This window comes from Arachis hypogaea, chromosome 17 (assembly GCF_003086295.3).
Source record: "Arachis hypogaea cultivar Tifrunner chromosome 17, arahy.Tifrunner.gnm2.J5K5, whole genome shotgun sequence".
In the NCBI taxonomy this organism is placed as follows: Eukaryota; Viridiplantae; Streptophyta; class Magnoliopsida; order Fabales; family Fabaceae; genus Arachis; species Arachis hypogaea.
In genome coordinates this window covers 17457482-17475886 of record NC_092052.1, presented here as the reverse complement: position 1 = coordinate 17475886, position 18405 = coordinate 17457482, and the positions used below count along the sequence as shown (strand labels likewise).

The 18405-nt window shown below is 37.6% G+C and overlaps 2 protein-coding genes across 2 annotated transcripts; one reads left to right on the top strand and one right to left on the bottom strand.

Moving 5' to 3' along the window:
- The first annotated feature begins 12741 nt into the window (after positions 1-12741).
- On the top strand, positions 12742-14960 carry LOC112765844 (protein ALTERED XYLOGLUCAN 9). The gene has a single exon (XM_025811704.3). It carries the CDS (start codon positions 13492-13494, stop codon positions 14611-14613), a length of 1122 nt encoding a protein of 373 aa, XP_025667489.1. The 5' UTR covers positions 12742-13491; the 3' UTR covers positions 14614-14960.
- An 836-nt stretch (positions 14961-15796) lies between these two features.
- LOC112765260 (expansin-A13) lies at positions 15797-18101 on the bottom strand. Its single transcript, XM_025811177.3, has 2 exons — positions 17350-18101; positions 15797-16430 (listed from the first exon to the last, which is right to left on the bottom strand). The coding sequence occupies exons 1-2, from the start codon at positions 17853-17855 to the stop codon at positions 16121-16123; spliced, it is 816 nt and encodes a 271-aa protein (XP_025666962.1). The 5' UTR covers positions 17856-18101; the 3' UTR covers positions 15797-16120.
- Positions 18102-18405: the final 304 nt, after the last annotated feature.

The following is an 18405-nucleotide window of genomic DNA, read 5'->3' as shown; positions in this document are numbered from 1 at the left end:
AAATTATCCTCTATTTATACACTTTCCAGTTCAGTCATCAAGTACTTGGAGTGGACTTTTTGTTCTTTGTTGAAGTGGGTCAGAATAAGTCTGTATTGGTGCTTCAATTAAGCTTCAGGAGAACGTAGCGTTCTCAAAGAGAGCGTAGCGCTCAGGCACCCACGTGTACGCGTCTTCTACGCGTGCGCGTCGTTCTTCATTTTTGCACTATCGACGCGTACGCGTCACTTACACGTGCACGTCGTTTCTCTCTGTAGCCCACATCACGCGTACACGTGATGCACGCCTACGCGTCCCCTAGTAGCGTTCACTTTGAGAACGTAGTATTCTTGCCAAGAACGCTCCCCACGCGTACACGTCATCTACGCATATGCGTGGCCATCAAAAGTGCCACTTCCACGCTTCTGCCTGGTTCACGCGTTCGTGTGATTCTTCTCAAACACCACTCTCACGCGTACGCATCAGGCACACGTACGCGTCGGTGGCAAATTTTCAATCCAAACTTTGAAAGTGTCGCAGGCGATCGTTGGTGGAGAACGTAACGCTCTTTTGGTGGAGAACGTAGTGCTCGTTGGAGGCTTCTTGTTAGGGATCTTATCTGGGGGTTTTGGATCTAGTTTCTCCTTGACTTCTTTGGTCTATTGCACCTTTTCTACTTCTTTCAAGCATGGGTTTAGAAGCCTTGGAGTTAACTCCTTAAATGCCTCCTTTAAGCTATGATCTCTGGCCTTATCCTTCATGCATTCTTCTTCTTGAGTGGGCTCATGTAGGGTTTTGAAGACATGAAATGCTAGGTGCTCATCATGCACTCTTAGCAATAATTACCCTTTTTCAACATCTATCAATGCTCTGCCCGTAGCTAAGAAAGGCCTCCCCAGAATGATGGGAGTGTTAGGGTCCTCTTCCATATCTAGGATGACAAAGTCAGTTAGGAGAAATAATTTTCCCACTTTTACCAGCACATTCTCCACAACTCTCAGTGCTTGCTTAATGGATTTGTCAGCCATTTGGAAAGCTATTCGAGTGGATTTCAGCTCAAGAATTTGAAGTTTCTTCATGAGAGACAGAGGCATCAAATTTATGCTTGCACCCAGGTCACAGAATGATTTTTCAATAGTTATGTTTCCTATGGTGCAGGGTATATAAAAATGTCCAGGATCATCCTTCTTCTCTGGTAAACCTCTTTGGAGAATAGCACTACACTCCATTGTCAATTTCAACAATTTGTCCTTCTTTCAAGGATCTTTTCTTTGTTAGCACTTTTTTCATAAATTTGGCATATAATAGCATTTGTTCAAGTGCTTCTAAGAACGAGATATTGATGCCGAGTGTCTTGAATATGTCCAGAAATTTTGAGTATTGCTTATCCTCGTTTTCTTTCTTGAACCTTTGAGGGCATGGAAGTTTGGAGACATATGGCTTCACCCCTTCCTTCTTCTCTTGTAGCTGTGCTTCAAAGATGTTCTTGTCTCCCTTTGAGATTTGTGCATTTTTGGTTTTCTGATCCTCTTCACTTCTCTCCTCTGTCTCTTCTTGTGGAACTTCTATGTTGTGTTCTTCCTGAATGATGGCTTCTTTTTTCATAGTCTTCCCACTTCCCACTGTGATTGCTTTACACTCCTCGCATTTTGTAGCTTTTTCTTTGTCTCTTGGGTTGTCTTCAGTGGCACAAGGGAAGGCATTTGCTTGCTTCTCATCTATCTTTGTGATTTGTTTAGCCATTTGTTCCATTTGTCTCTCAAGATTTCTGATTGAAGCTTCTTGATTTTTGCTTGTTATGGCTTGATCTTTTCTTGCTGCTTCTTGATGTTTCCTGGCCATCTCTTGAGTTTTTATGAGTTTCTCCATCAACATTTCCAAGTTGGAGATCCTTTGAGATTCTGGATGTGGCTGTGTGGGATGTGATAGTTGTTGGTGGAAGTTGTTTGAGATGTTGGGGAGGTGTTTTCTGATTGTGTGTAATGGTTGTTGTTAGTGGGGGGTTGGTTGTGCTTGTTTGTGTTGCAAAAGCTGTTAGAGTTGAAGTCCCTTTGTCCTTGATTCTGGTACTCACCCCACCTCTAGTTAGAATGAGTCATCCAGGATGGATTGTGTGCATCACCATGGAAGTTATGTTGGAACGAACTTGAGGTGTTATTCATGTATTGCACCTGCTCAGGGCCTTGTTACTCATAATTGAATGTCCCAAAACCTTCTTCAGATTGCTTCCATCCATGTGAGATTTGAGATTGGCTTTGTGTATTCACTGCAGCAAATTGCAATCCATCAATTCTCTTGGCCATCATCTCCATTTGTTGCTGAATTTGTTTATGCATCTGTTTGTTTTGTGCCAAGATAGTGTCTACACCTTCAAGCTCCAAGACACCTTTCTTGGGAGCTGGTTGGCATTGCCTTTGATGAGCATAAAAGTATTGATTGTTGGTCACAGTGTCTATTAGATTCTGAGCTTCTTCAGCTGTCTTCATTAGCTGTAGTGAACCTCCTACAGAGTAATCCAGGGACTCTTGAGCTTTTAGAGTCAAGCCCTCATAAAAATTTTGAAGTCTGTCCTATTCACTAAACATTTCAGGTGGACATTTCCTGATCAAGGCTTTGTATCTCTCTCATGCCTCGTACAGTGATTCTCCATCCATTTGAGTGAATGTTTGCACTTCTGTCTTTAATCTTATGATTCTCTGGGGTGGATAGAACTTAGCCAAGAATTTGCTCACCAAATCATCCCAAGTATTGATGCTTTCTTTGGGAAATGTCTCCAACCATTGAGATGCCTTATCCCTCAAAGAGAATGGAAATAGCAGCAATGTGTAGATATTCGGATGCACACCATTTGTCTTGACTGTTTCACATATCCTCAGGAAGACGGATAAGTGTTGATTCGGGTCTTCAAGGGGACCTCCTCTATAGGAACAATTGTTCTGCACCAAAGTGATAAGTTAAGGCTTCAACTCAAAGTTATTTGCATGAACATTAGGAGTGAGTATACTGCTCCCACAGTTTCTTGGGTTGAGGAAGGTGTAAGAGGCTAGAACTCTCCTTGGAGGTGGGCCATTGTTGTTGGCTACCTCCTCTAGTGGATTAGGGAGATTACCCTCCATCTCTTGGTCTCCCTCTTCTGATTCTTCTTCTCCAATCATCCCCTTCCCTCTTGCTTCTCTTCTTAGCCTCAAGAAGGTTCTCTCTGGTTCGAAATCAAAAGAGGTGGATTCACCTCTTCTCTCTCTTGGCATACAACACAAACAAACCAGAAATAAAAACAAAGCACTCTATTGCTAGAGTGAAATTACGGTTAGTAGAAACAAAATCACAAGTAGTTAGTAGGCTTAACAAAAACAAAGAAAAATACTTAATCTAGATTATCACCTAATTAATCATTGTCAATCTAAATCAATCCCCGGCAACGGCGTCAAAAACTTGATGAGGAAAAATCGATTCCACACAAACTAACCGGCAAGTATACCGGGTCGCATCAAGTAGTAAAACTCACGAGAGTGAGGTCGATCCCACAAGGATTGATAGATCAAGAAACTTTAGTTGGGTGATAAATTTAGTTAAGCTGACAGTTGATAATTTGATTGAAAAGTGACTAACAGAATGCAAATTGCTGGAAAAGTAAAGTACAGAATGTAAAGAGCTTGGAAAGTAAATGGCAGGAAGCTTAAATAACTGAAACGTAGAGTGCAAGAAATTAAAAGGACTGAATCTTAAATTGCAAGGAATGTAAATAGCTGAATCTTAAAGTGCAGGAAAGTAGAAGTACAGAAACTTAAATGGCAAAGAAACTTAAATTGCATGAATTATAAAGGAAATTGGGTGCTGGAACTCAAAATAGAAATGAACAATTCAAATTGAAGTGAAATCAGAGAGATCTAAAATGTAGAAAATCAAAGAAAACAATTCATCAGGGATTGGAGATATCATAATCCATCATGAACCAATTGAGTCTCAACTCCTTTCTCAATCATATGAGTAGATCTATGGCGGATTGAAATTGATTGGATCCCAATTCCATGGCAATCCAATCTCTCTAATCACAATCAATCTTGCCAATTCCTTGATTTAATTGTCATGAGAAGAGTTAGAGAACATTCTCTTATCCATAAGCCACACAAATTCTCAAGATCTCAAGTCCTCCTGAATAGTGTTGATCAAGAGAATTGTGAAGGATAGAGCTTCAATTCTAATGTAGGTGATTCCCCTTCTGAGGCTCACACCCACATTCAATTGAATTAAACCCCCTTCCGAAGTGAATGATTCACAATCAAAACAGAAGATATCATATAGCTACCCAAACGGATTGAGAAAAAGAAGAATTTCATTGATTCATAATGATTACAATAGAGCTCCTCCCCCTAATGAATCTGGGGTTTAGTTTATCATTGCTCAAATCAAAACAGAAGACAGAAGAATTGTAGGAAAGTGTAGAAAAGGAAATACAAAGAAAATTTGTGCAGAATTCCCCAATTGGGGTCTCTGCCTTACTGGCCTTCCAGATCTGCCAGCCAGCCTCCTTAATGAATCAAATTCTCCTCTATTTATACACTTTCCAATTCAGTCATCAAGTACTTGGAGTGGGCTTTTTGTCCTTTGTTGAAGTGGGTCAGAAAAAGTCTGTATTGGTGCTTCAATTAAGCTTCAGGAGAACGTAGCGTTCTCAAAGAGAGAGTAGCGCTCAGGCACCCACGCGTACGCGTCTTCCACGCGTGCACGTCGTTCTTCATTTTTGCACTATCAACGCGTACGCATCACTTACGCGTACACGTCGTTTCTCTCTGTAGCCCATGTCACGCATACGCGTGATGCACGCCCACGCATCCCCTGGTAGCGTTCACTTTGAGAACGTAGTGTTCTTGCCAAGAACGCTCCCCACGCGTACGCATCACCTACGCGTACGCGTGGCCTTCAAAATTGCCACTTCCACGCTTCTGCCTGGTTCACACGTTCACGTGATTCTTCTCAAACACCACTCCCACGCGTACGCGTCAGGCACGCGTACGTGTCGGTAGCAAATTTTCAATCCAAATTTTGAAAGTGTCGCAGGCGCTCATTGGTGGAGAACGTAGCGCTCTTTTGTAATGAACGTTAATCACACCCACGCGTACGCGTCATGCACGCGTACGCGTGGATCTTCCAAAATCCTTATTCTACGCGTGTGCGTCGCTAGAGAACGTAGCGCTCTTCAAACGAACGTAGCGTTCCTCTGCCCTGCTTCTTTCTCTGTTTTTTCCTTGCATCTTTTTATCTGTCATCAATCAAACATGCAATCAAAGCCTTGCTAAAATCATAAAATTTTGCATCATTCATAATAATCAAATAAATCTTGAATAAATCTCATGATAATGCATAAAATTAACAATGTTTGATTGAATCAAGACAATCATGAAATTCTCATTCAAACCCTTACTTATTGCCCTAAAAATGCATGAAAACTAAGTAAAAATGACTAAAAAAGGCTTGTGAAACTAGCCTAAGATGACTTGTCATCACATATATGTGTATTATCTTTGAACATCCATATTGTTCCTTGAAGAGGGAAAAATTGGTGGCATCCATGTTTGATACTCTGTTACTGAAGACGAGGGTACTGATGGACTCACCTTTGTATCAAATCAGATTGAATGGAGTTACTAGATCAAGTCACCCTTTTCAAATGTTTTTCCATGTAATTAATGTACAACTATTATAATTGTAAGATGTTCGAATGTAAAGATGTGATAACTCAGCAATTTAAGTTGTAGTGTGACCTTTGAATTGAAATAGGCAAGCGACAAATTGTATAAATTTTTTTAAATATAAAATGAGTACATGTTTCAGTATGTGTATACACTTATTTTTAGTCAAATTCGCATGTATGATGCATTTTATTGCTGAAGAAAGTTGTTAGTTGTGATAGCTGAAATAGTTAATCTAGTTTAGTTAAATCATTTCTGAGAAGTTAGTTAGATGGCCATGGGAGTTATGACACCAAAAATACAGACCATGGGAGTTAGGATACCAAAAATATTGTACTAAACCAACAAAACCTACTCAATTCAGACCAAAATAAAGGCAATACCACACTACTAAAAATATTGTACTAAGCCAACAAAACATATTCAATACAGACCAAGATAAAGGCAATACCAAAATATACAGCCAAATGTATACCAAATATAAGTTTGTACGTTAAACCATGTAAAATATAACCATCTCACAAAATAAGCTATCCCTATAGTGAAAAACTTAATACCCTAAGCCAAATCCATATAACAAGTGTCGATTGATAAACCACTATTTTATGGTTTATCTTGTGTTTAATTGAGTGGTTTTTATCAATTCTTTACTCACTTATTCATATAAATTGCATGGTTTTATATTTTCTTTCCTAATTTTGTTCTATAATTGGAAACTTGCTTCCCAAATTACCAAAAATTAATTCCCCTTTACCATTCGATGCCGTGATATGTGTGTTAAGTGATTTCAGGGTTTATAAGGCAGGAATGGTTTAGAGGATGGAAAGGAAGCATGCAAAAGTGGAAGGAATACAAGAAACTGAAGGAACTGCTAAAGCTGTCCAGCCTGACCTCCGGTACTAAATCGACCATAACTTGAGCTACAGAGGTCCAAATGAGGCGGTTCTAGTTACGTTGGAAAGCTAACATCCGGGGCTTCGCAATGATATATAATTTACCATATCTTCCCCAAAGATAAGCGATGCGCACGCGTGAATCACGCGCACATGTGACCTGGCAAAAATCCAATCCACACTCACGTGTGGACGACGCTCACGCGTGACTTTGTCGCGTGCTGGACGTATCAGAAATTGTTGAGGGCGATTTCTGGGCTATTTTTTGACCCATTTTTCGGCCCAGAAAACACATATTAGAGGCTATAAAGTGGGGGAATCAATCAATTTATTAATACAACATTCATAACTCACAATCTTAGGTTTTAGATGTAGTTTTCTAGAGAGAGAGGCTCTCTCCTCTCTCTTAGGATTTAGGATTTATAATTTCTCTTAATTTTAGGATTTCTTCTTCTCAATTCCAGGTTCAATGTTCATTTAAATTATTAATTCAAAGAGTACTTTTCCATTTAAATCTATTATCTGTTTAATTATTTCCAATTGAATTTTAATTACCATGTTCCCTTTTATTATTTTCAAGACATTTTTATTCGAGTAGATTTTTTTCTTTTGGCTTTGGTTGAGTAATTGGTAACACTTGAGTTGTTAAACTCAGTTGTTAATCAAAAATTAGAATTTGCTAATTGATTTGGATCCCTCTAAAGCTAGTATTTCCATAGGAGTTGACTAGGACTTGAGGAATCAAATTAATTAGTCCACTTGACTTTCCTTTATTTAGTAAGGGTTAACTAAGTGGGAGTAAAAGCCAATTTTCATCACACCTGATAAGGATAAGTAGGATGGGATTTTCAGTTCTCATACATTGCCAAGAGTTTTTCTAGTTATTAATTTACTTCCTTGCCAATTTATTTCCTTGTTCCCTATTTCAAAAACCCCAAAAAGATACAATTTCATAACCAATAATAAATCATACTTCCCTGCAATTCCTTGAGAGACGACCCGAGGTTTCAATACTTCGGTTATCAATTTTATTAGGGGTTTGTTACTTGTGACAACCAAAACTTTTGTACAAAAGGATTTTAGTTGGTTTAGAAACTATACCTACAACGTGATTATTTTTATAAAATTTTAGACCACACAAAAGTCCGTTCGTCATTGATCAACAGTCAACTTCAGATAATGGAACGCAGAAGGACAATTTTCTGTGAATCTGACAAGCCCCAGAAGTGTGCATACACATTCGGACTCTCAGCAAACTTCAGAACTGCCTTCACCACCTCTTCATCATCGAACCCAAGCTGTGTAAGCTTCTCACCGACCTTAAACTTCTCGTTCACACAAACAATGACATCAGCAAGTAGTTGGGCATTCTTTCTTTGGTCAGCAGAAGATTGCTGGATATGGTTAGCCATCCTTTCTAAAAGATCATCTTGCTTTCTCTTCCTCTCATATCGCTTTGTGCTTCCTCCACTCGCGCTAGCTTCAGAATGTGAGGCTTGTTCTTGCACTGCTGGCCCTCTGTTGATGTCTGGTTGTGGAGACATCTCAGAGTCATCAAATCCAATTGTAGTGTCTTCGGTCTCTTCATTAATCTGTTTCTCCGCATCAAAGCCACTAACTGCACCTACTCCCGTGGCTCTATCCCTACCAAATATACCCTCCAGCTGGTGAAACAGAGGAAAAGGCTTGCCAGGACTATAGAACTTAGTTGGATATGCCTATGAAATTATAAACCGAATTTAACAAACATCTCTAGGCAAAATATTCCAATGTTACCAAAACAAATACACATACAAATTTGACCAATTTCATTTTTTGACCACTTATACTTTCACCAATTATTTCTTATTTTTAATAATAACACAGCTATAGTTACAAATTAGTTATATTAATCAAGTTCCAAATAATTTAATAATGACACAGGTCCAACTAGCTAGATTAATCAATCTCTCTCACCATTCCCACACAGCAACAACAGCATGAAAGGGAAATAGAACAAAAGAACTTTCAAAATTAACATGAATAAACAACTCAATTTCTGCTAGCTATTTATCCCAATCCTCTTCTTATAAACATCACCATTTCTTGTCATTGTAATTAAAAGGGTACCAAATGCTTATATGCTTTAATAAAAACTAAAAAATATGAATCACACTCACTTTCAACCATGCATCAAGGACATCTTTGTTGTCAATCTCGACACATTATTTTTCATGATTCCAGCCAAATTCACTGCATCCAAGCATGTCAGCAGCGTACTGATACTTCTCCTTCAACCGCTTATGCTTATTCTTGTAGTGTTTCGCAGTTAGGGTACACCCGGAAAAGGCCTCCAACATCTTCAGAGCTAGTTTCTCAAATGTTCCGGGTTTGAATTGACCACAATCAGCCCTCTGACCATCTACCACAAACTCCTCCATGAAGTCAACAAAAGCATTAGTCTCTTCATCAGTCCACATGCGTTTGTTGTCCATTTTTACCTACCAAAATTAAGATAATTAACCTTGTGCAAAATTAAAATAAATTAACACAAATTAACAAAATTAAAATAAATTAATGAAATTAACATAAATTAACAAAAAATAAATTAACAAAATTAACATAAATTAACACAAATAACCACAAATAAACCAAAACCCACAAGTCATGGCATAGGCAAATACAAATATTTCACCCTAAACCACAAACAACTAGTTGCTATTATAAATAAAAGGTTGCTGTTACAATGTTTCCCTTTACAACAAGTCTTACAAATTAAAATGGTGATATTACAATGTTCACTACTTAATCGATTACAATGTTCATTATTCTGCTCAAACACAAATTAAGCTATTTCTACTCCATACGACTTGTTCGTCACTCTTCATACATTTCAGTTGCTATGTTGTCACGTCAGTGTGTCCACTCGTTCGTGTTTTCAACCACATCAATCATTCCGTCCTATGCTTCATCTCCATCAGGCATAAATTCATCCAATATGCTACCTTGCTCCTTTGGATCTATATCCATACTCTTTCGAATAAAATTTTGTAGCAAACAATAAGCAATAATTATTTGAGTTTGTGTCTTTAGAGGGTAAAAGCTAGGGCTTCTTAAGATTGACCACCTCTTCTTCAGCAAACCAAAGCATCGCTCAATAATATTCCTAGCAGAAGAATGAACCCTATTAAAATATTCTTGGTAATTGCGAGGTGCACGTACTCCTTGGGCCCACTCTCTAATATGATATCGAGTGCCTCTATACGGTGCTAGAAACCCAGGCCATTTGTGTAACCAGCATCAACTAAATAGTAATTACCTATAGACAAGTAATGCAAACAACGTAAGCCTAACTATCGTGAACTCCAGCTATATGTATAGGCTTAAATCCAAAGATGACATAATTACCGTGGGGTATCTTAAGACTATTACGACGAGTTATTGCATCTCGAAGTATCCGTGAATCAGGTGACGATCCCTCCCATCCACTGAGTACATAAACAAAACCCATCTCCCGGTTACACACTTCTAAGACATTGGTGCATATTTTACCCTTTCTTGTTCGATATCTTGCCTTTTCAGACTCAGAGACTGTCACCTCTATATAAGTGCCATCTAATGCTCCCAAGCAACCCTATCATCCATAGAAAGTTATGATACTCAGATATAGAATTCTTCAAGTAAAAAAAAATCATACACAACATTGAATAAGCTCTACCTTAAACCTTCTCCATGTGGGGTCAAGACAATCCTCTTCAACTGATGTAGCCTTGGCAAACAAAATGCTTTGAATACGTATAACGGCCTTTAAAACTTTATTGAAATACTTACTAACTGTTTCTCCGGACCTACAAAATCTAACCTACAGACTACGATTTTTTTTGTGATGCGCTAAGATAATTAAGAAAGTTGCAACCTGCTCCGGCAAGCTTACATGACCATCCTCTTTAAGTCCTCCTTGAACTTCGAGCAACTCACACAAATTAGCAAAGGAATTTGTGTTCATTCTCAACTTCCAGATATAATTCCTATCACCCTCACCAACAATACGCTCTAAAGCCTCACGTCTAATTCTACTATTCATTCTTCCGCCTAACGACAGTTGGCCACTACTTCTATCCCTAAAGTAAACAAATAACGTAAGCACAAAGAACAATATCAAATCTTCATGCTTGGATCTCATCTCTTCATAAAAACACACGCAACGCTTAATAATTTTCGACCGCTCCATTTCTTCCTAGCAAAGTCATTACATTAAAAAAACGCATAAATATTCAAATAAATCTGACACTTCTTCATGCAAAATCTGCTATATCTTCTTAAAACCAAAAACAAGAATAAGAAACTGGAATCAAAAGACATGTAACTCTATTTACTTCTCTAAATAGGAAATACAATAGAAACATAATAAAAATGATAATATCAATTTTTCTCTCTCATTTCATATACTGAAAGTTACTTTTTTAGGTACTTTAAGCACATCAAACTCTTCCAAAAGGAAAAAAAGAAGATTTGATAATTAAAATGTGAAGTAGTTCACACTTGACACAAATAACTATGCTGTCATTATCACCTAAGCTATATCAAGCATATTTATATGATTTCAGGTACATTCAACAATTTCATTTACCAGTTTAGAGAACAAACATTCTTCCACTCAACTAGATATGTTAAGAATTGTAGCCTACCTAGCAATAGTTCTAATATATAAACCAAATGTTATTTGTGTATGTTAAATAAGTTTTATATTTATGGACAACGAAAATATCACTCCTACTTTTGTGCTAGTCATCAATAGAGGGGCTAATGGTTGGGTAATTGAGTTTGGTTTTATATAGAAACTGCACCTATTGAGGTATGAAGCTGCACTAATCCATAACTATTATAAGAAACCAAACATAGACCTGGAAACTTATTAAAATGGGTTCTAATTGGCTAATTAATTTCATTCTAATTAAAGACATGGTGCATTAAATAAATAAATATTATATCCAATTGAGTTAGGCTAATGAGAGCTCTGTGCAGACATGGAACAATAGTAGTCGCAGACATGAAAAAATTGGAAAAAAAAAGTATAATCCAGAATGAAATCAACAAATAGATGTAGTTAAGCTAATGAATTGAGTAATGATTCAATTAGTGGCACTTAAAAGGAAGTAAACATCATAAACTCATTAATTATAAAGCTGAAATAAATGGGTTAGTTAGGTCACGAACAAATTCACATCAGGCAAAGAATTTCTTCAACTTCAATGCTACTACTTCAGACCATTAACAAAAATAATTACAAACTAAGCAAAGAGGTTCTGAGTACAAATACACCTTTCAAATACAAACAAATTTGATTTAAGCATTACAAAAATAATGGTTAAATCCACATATCAAATTGATTATCACAAGAAGAGAAAAGTCCCAATGCTAGGTCACGAACAAATCCAAAGATTAAGGCACGACGGAAAAGATGAAAGGAATCAGTAAATTAAACAACATTTGTATAAAACTAACCTGGGTCAGAGCAGTTCGGACGAGGAGTTGATGGTTGAGGTGGACATCAATCGGAGAGAGGCGGCAGCTTCGTTCTTCGATTTTCCTGTGAATGAGAAAAAGAGGAGATGAGAAGATGGGGGCTACGAAGATTAACTCTCAAGCGGCAAATCACTTAGCTGGCGGTGGCGAAGCCAGCGGTGACGCGGTGGCTGTTCTTGAAGAAGAATGCTTGAGCGGCTGCAGTGGCTGTTCCGAAGAAGAATGAGAAGATGAATCACGAGGGTTGATCAAGAAGCCCTGATTTACATTAAGGGTAATTTTGAAATTATAAAATTAGAATGGGGCAATTTAGGTACAAATTATAATTAAAATTTTTGTCTCCGTCTTTAAATTTTTCTGTCTCCAGTGTCCCTACTTTTTGGAGGTACTGAAATACTGAAATTTTGAAGACAGAGACAGAAATCTAAGTACCAGTCTGTAGCTCAACAAATATAATACTGAGTCTCTGCAAACAAACGCTACCTTAAAGAGTATATGATAAGATATCACACTCTAAATTCTTTGCCAATGAATTATATCTTAAATGGTATAATCTCCTTATATTCACTTAAAACGGCGCAGGTTCGAGTCTCCCTATCTTTAGTTAAAAATTAAAAAAAAAAAAAAAAACCTTGTATAATCACTCGCTGTTAGAGCATATTCATTCCAGAATCCACTATAACATGTTAAACAATTTAGAATCTACTAACCTTTTTAAATTTTAAGTATCATGCTTACATAAATGAATTTAGATTGTAGGGAATGAAAGATTATTGGTAGTGGCGGTGGTAACCGGGAAGGCACCAAACACTGGAACACAGCCTGTGAAAAAAATATCAGAAAATTCCACAACATATGTTGAGACTAAAAGCCAAAGCAGATGCGGAACATGACACACAACAACAACAATAACAATACTCTTCTTAATCATTGGCACCGGCTCTTCAAATCTGATGCTGCTTCCTGTAAGATTCTTAAACAAATCCCATTTCCATCAATCCGTTCCCACATTTTTTTTCTTTCCCTATTACCTATTTGAGTCCAATTGAATCGAATTGAATTGAATCCCTCTGTTGCTGTTATCACGTTCCCATCACCACCATCCAAAAGAAAAGGGGAAAAAATCGTTTTTTTTTTTTTTTAAAAATTGCATCAACCTTCGTTCACAAGCTATTAAATCACCCCACCAACTTTCTCCCTTATCCCTTTCTCTGATTGCAGAAAAAGTTTCGTTTTTTCCCCTTCAGATCTCCGAATTTCCACACGGGTTGCAAAAAAAAAAAAAAATTGGCAACTCACTTCTCTGTAAGAACCAAGAACAATCTTTTTTTTCCTCTTTTGCAACCAATGGTTCTTCCGATGCAGCGAAAACATACATAGATGTGAATTTTCAGAGTGATCCAAAGAAGAAGAAAGAAGGGGAAATGTTAGGTGCAGTGCAGTTGGGGTTGTTAGCAGCGTGTGTTGTGCTCTTTGTTCCTATGGGTATGGCTGGTTGGCACCTTAGCCGCAACAAGGTTCTTTTCTTCAGTGGCGCACTCTTCATCACTCTAGCAGTTGGGGTTCACTTAACCCCTTATTTCCCTTCGGTTTCTGATTTTGTTACTTCAGTTTCTTCTTCTTCTTCTGGTGATGGTGTTGTTCTTGTGGATGATAATGACCGTGGTTCTTGTGTTTCATTCTTGCACGAGATTGATTGGGAGGTCAAGCCAAGCATGGACTTTGACCCTTTGGTTCACAAGAACTCTGTGAACTACAACAAGTCTTGGTCTTGGAGGAGATCGAGTGCTGTTGAATCCTGTGAGTTTCAGAGGCTGAAAAGGCACCATGTCTCTGATTTGCTTAATGGTTCTTGGGTCATGGTTGCTGGTGATTCCCAAGCTAGATTCTTTACAATGGCTTTGCTTGGTTTGGTATTGGATTCTGAGCGTATGGAATCTGTTAGAGAATCTTTATTCAAGAGGCATAGCAATTACCATGTTCTGGTTGCTGAAATGGGCATGAAATTGGATTTTATTTGGGCACCTTATACTACAAATTTGACCGATTTGGTTATGGAGTTTAAGGAGAATCATGTGTATCCTGATCTTTTGGTTATGGGTTCTGGTCTTTGGCACATGTTGCATATCAACAATGCTTCAGAATATGGTGTTGAGTTAAGAGTTTTGAGGAGTTCCGTGGCATCTCTATTGCCTATATCCCCGGAATTCGGCTCTGACGGGCCAGTAACCGGCTCTGTATCAGTCCGATCGCCGCACTTGTTTTGGCTCGGCATGCCTACTCTGGTGAACTCAATGTTGAACACACAGGAGAAGAAGGAGAAGATGACTGATCTAGCGAGAGTTGAGTATGAGAGAGAGGTTGAGAGGAGCAACATTTTGAGGAAATTCGGGGGGCCATTTCAGCTTCTTGATATGGGATCCTTGAGTTGGAATTGTGGGAACAAGTGTACAGATGATGGTATGCATTATGATTTAGTAGTTTATGAAGCTGCGGTTCATATCTTGTTGAATGCATTGCTTATTGAATCTAATCAGAAGCTATGATGATGAAGTTTGTAGCATTGGTGTGCTCATTCTTCTTCTTCTTCCCTTGTTTGGGACATACACGGTAGGATACTTTTAAAGATTTTGATTAATAGAAGTTAAGTTCTCTTCCAAGTATAGCTTGCAAATTCTTACTAGGTTTTGTCCAGGGCCTTCGATTCAATTTAGTTTAGAGTTATTTGTCACAAAAGAAGTCACATTTGAAATTCTTTTTTCTTTACTTTCCTTATCTTGTTTCAATGTATGCTAACAGCTCATAAATTAGCCTCTTAAGTTAGACACACTGATTTCTGTACAAACAGTTTCTACTTTTAACTACAATATATAAATGGGATTCATTTCTACAAGAAGAATGTAGTTCAATCATAGGGTATGGTCTTTTATATTTGTTACTTTCTTGTATCTGGCTTTATTGTTGAGACAGTTTAATGTATTGCAGATTTACCAAGGAGAATTGAGATCAACCATGAAACCATTTTCCCATGGATTAGAATTAGAAAGATTATTAATTTATCTACTATGATTTCTTATTTCTAAAAGAAAACCATTCTCAGTCTCGGATTTAGATGCCTCAAGAATCAATATGAATAGGATGTAACAAAAAGGAGGGAGAGGAGAGAAGGGGGGGGGGGGGGGGTGTTTCAATATAAAGCAGAGGTCCGTACATTTATTTGTTGTTGATTCAAGAACCATGTTTCTTGCGTTCAGTGAAAAAACAGAAAAATTAGTAACTGACGACCAAAAATAGACATAACAAAAGTCATTCAAAACTTAAAACCAAAATTTTGTGAAACATTAATGCCATTTGAATATAGCTATCACACTATACTATACATTATACTGTGATCACATATTGTTCGTGCACTTTTTTCTTCTTTTTTTTTTCCGAAAATGCTATTTGTACAGGAAATCAGTTATCAATATATTTGTCAATATATTTGTGTATAAATATATGTGTAGTTTAACTTATTTTTAATATGTATTTTTATTCTAACATATATTTTATACTACTAGCTGATTTTAGTGTAACAATCTTTTTTTTTTTTTAATTGTTCGTGCGCTATTAAATAGGTATAATATATGATAAGTCAGATGGTAAATCAACCCAAAAATGATGGGAAATGTGTTCAAGAAACATTTTTGTCATGGTCTATCCATAACAGTTATTGGTTAGAGGAAGAAGTAAAATTGAAGACACCTTGTAAAATAGGTTGGTAGGATGATACATCTCAATAAGAGCCTCAGCACTTACATGCTTAAGCCTTTGTTGTTTGACCAAGAAGTCATATTTCCCTACTAAACCTCCTAAGACATGATAAATAGAGAGGTACAACGCCACATTGACAATCTCACAAAACCACCAAATCATTTTGCTATCTACAGTCGTCTTTAAAACAAAAAAAATTAAACTGTAAAACAAAACTACCTTATCCCTAAAATATTGGTAAAAAATTGGGAATGAGAGTGGTCCCTCGAAAGATGTTTTCTTCTTCATTGATGCATTTTCTTAGGGCTCAAATTGCTTGCCTTCAAAGGTTTGTCCAAAGCTCCAATCCTTGGGGGCAACATTGTAGGATATAACTGTTTTTCCATCGCTACCGGTAACCTCAAAGGAAAGAGGTTGGTTTTGTAGTAACGCATTTATGTGCCAGTTCTGGCCCCAATTCCGACCCATTGGGAGCCAACCTGTTCTGGAGCCCTTAACCTTCACGGCGACTATGTCTCCATGACCAGCAACATTGCTGATAAGCACTGAAAGGAAGATACCAGAGCCAGTTACTGTAAACCGGATTCCTCCTTCCCTTCTGCATTGTATCCTGCACCATAACAGAACAGAACATCAAAATACATCCTGCAACATTGCTCACCCTTTACATTCAGAAATATATTTTTAAGTATATCTATGGCACTTATGGATCCATTTACCTCCTGAATTTACAAGAAAACCATATATCATTCCCTTGGATATATCTAAAAAAAATTTGCCATAGAAACCTTGTAGCAACAAGGTTGCATATAGACAATTAGACATGGCTAACTACTAATTTCACTCTATATTCCAATAATTTGTGTTAAGTGTAGCATGATGATACAAAATATTACTAATTACCATTCTAATTTTTCATGAATAAACTCATGATCCCTTTTACTAATTTAAATTTCATTAGGATTAAACAGGCAAGCGCTTTTTATAAAGATTTTTCTCAATTAAGCTCCTGAGCAAGCTTTTTCTGATAAAATTCATCCAGTAAACTTGATTTGGAGACCTAATCTCATATGAGTTAACTGGACACTTCAATAACCTTGCTCTTGAAGAGGCCAATGACAACAAATAAACCACGCAAAATAAAGGAACAGGGTTAACCACCCCCAATGTATCTCATTAATCATCTAATTAGCATTCAAGAACCCAAGCCTGCACCTTGAAAGCTGTTAAGTGATAACACAAAAATGCAGATTACGATTTCATCAAATAGAGATAGCTCTGAATTTCAGCCAAGTGAAAAGAAGTCATTGTTCAATGCAATCAAACCTACCGACACAACTATCATGCAATCATTCATATCCACTTTCTGTTTAGAGTTCCAAAGATTTACGTAACTAACTCAAATATCACAGCAGCAGGTATCCATTGTCTAAATATCACTAATTAATCCAAAAACTAAATCCCTAAAATGAAGGGGGGAAAAAATGAAGCGAAAGCAAGGGAAATGCTACACTACGGTTAGGGTGTACCTTCTATACTGGACCGGCATGTTGCCAGCCTTCCAAATAGCGATCTTCTCAAAGGCCTCAATCGGAAGCACAAAATGCTTATTTGGAGGGTTACAGTGTCCACCGCCTTCATTATCAAACCCATAATTGGGCGCGCAGAAGTTCGTGGCGGTTACAATAATGGAAGTTCCAGGTATACACCACTTGAGATCATCCACACACTTCACCTCGAAGCACGCACCGCAGATCTGGCCGCGTTCAAAGAGTGCCTCGCTGAGACCGACGGTTGCCATGCCGTAGCCGGCTTTCACGAGGTCGCCGTAGCCGCACGCGCCGCCAACAGCGTCGCGAGGGTCGGCGGCGGCGTAGTAGGTGGCATGCGCGGATCGCCACTCGGAGAGGGAAGTTGAAGAAGAGGGAGAGGAAGGTGGTTGTTGGGAAGAAGAGTAGTGTGACGTGGCAAGTGGAGAGAGTGTGAAGAGAGTAGTAATGGTTAGTGCGAGTGTGGAGAGTGTGGTGAGTAACATTGTTTGGTTTAGTTGTTCTACTTTCTAGGTTTGGGGGGTGGTTTTCAGAGTGAAGTGGAAGAAGAGGAAGAAGAATAGAAGATTGAAGAAGGGAACAAAGAGTAAAGAGATAGACAGTGAATTTTTTTTTCTTTTTCAAATGGTTACTTTATTTGCATCAGACGAATGTGGTCAGTGGTGTACGTTCTTTTTTCAGCTCAGGCTTTTCTTTACCGTTGTTCCGTTTCACACTCAATTTCACAGTTCAGACCAGGCTCACAATGAGTAGGGTAGAAATATCAAATTTTTTTAAAATAAATATAAAATTTAATTATTTTAAATTTTATACATATTAATAACATAAAAAATAAAAAATTAATATTTTAAATTATTAAATTAACTAACTAATTTAATGATTGTTCACTTATTGTAAGAATATCTCTTTTTTTTCTTATATTTTTCTTTAAAAAAAATAGAAATGAGTATTTTTTTTGGTGTTTTAATCTTCAACTCTGTTAAATAGATAAAGAGTGGGTCAACAATGTGAATAACGAATTGTTCTCTCAAGTTT

Excerpts from the sequence above, each read along its gene's own strand:
- LOC112765844 (XM_025811704.3), top strand. The coding sequence starts at position 13,492 with ATGTTAGGTGCAGTGCAGTTGGGGTTGTTAGCAGCGTGTGTTGTGCTC.
- LOC112765260 (XM_025811177.3), bottom strand. The coding sequence starts at position 17,855 with ATGTTACTCACCACACTCTCCACACTCGCACTAACCATTACTACTCTC. Across the intron at positions 16,431-17,349 it reads ATGCCGGTCCAGTATAGAAG|GATACAATGCAGAAGGGAAG; the intron begins GTACACCCTAAC and ends GTTATGGTGCAG.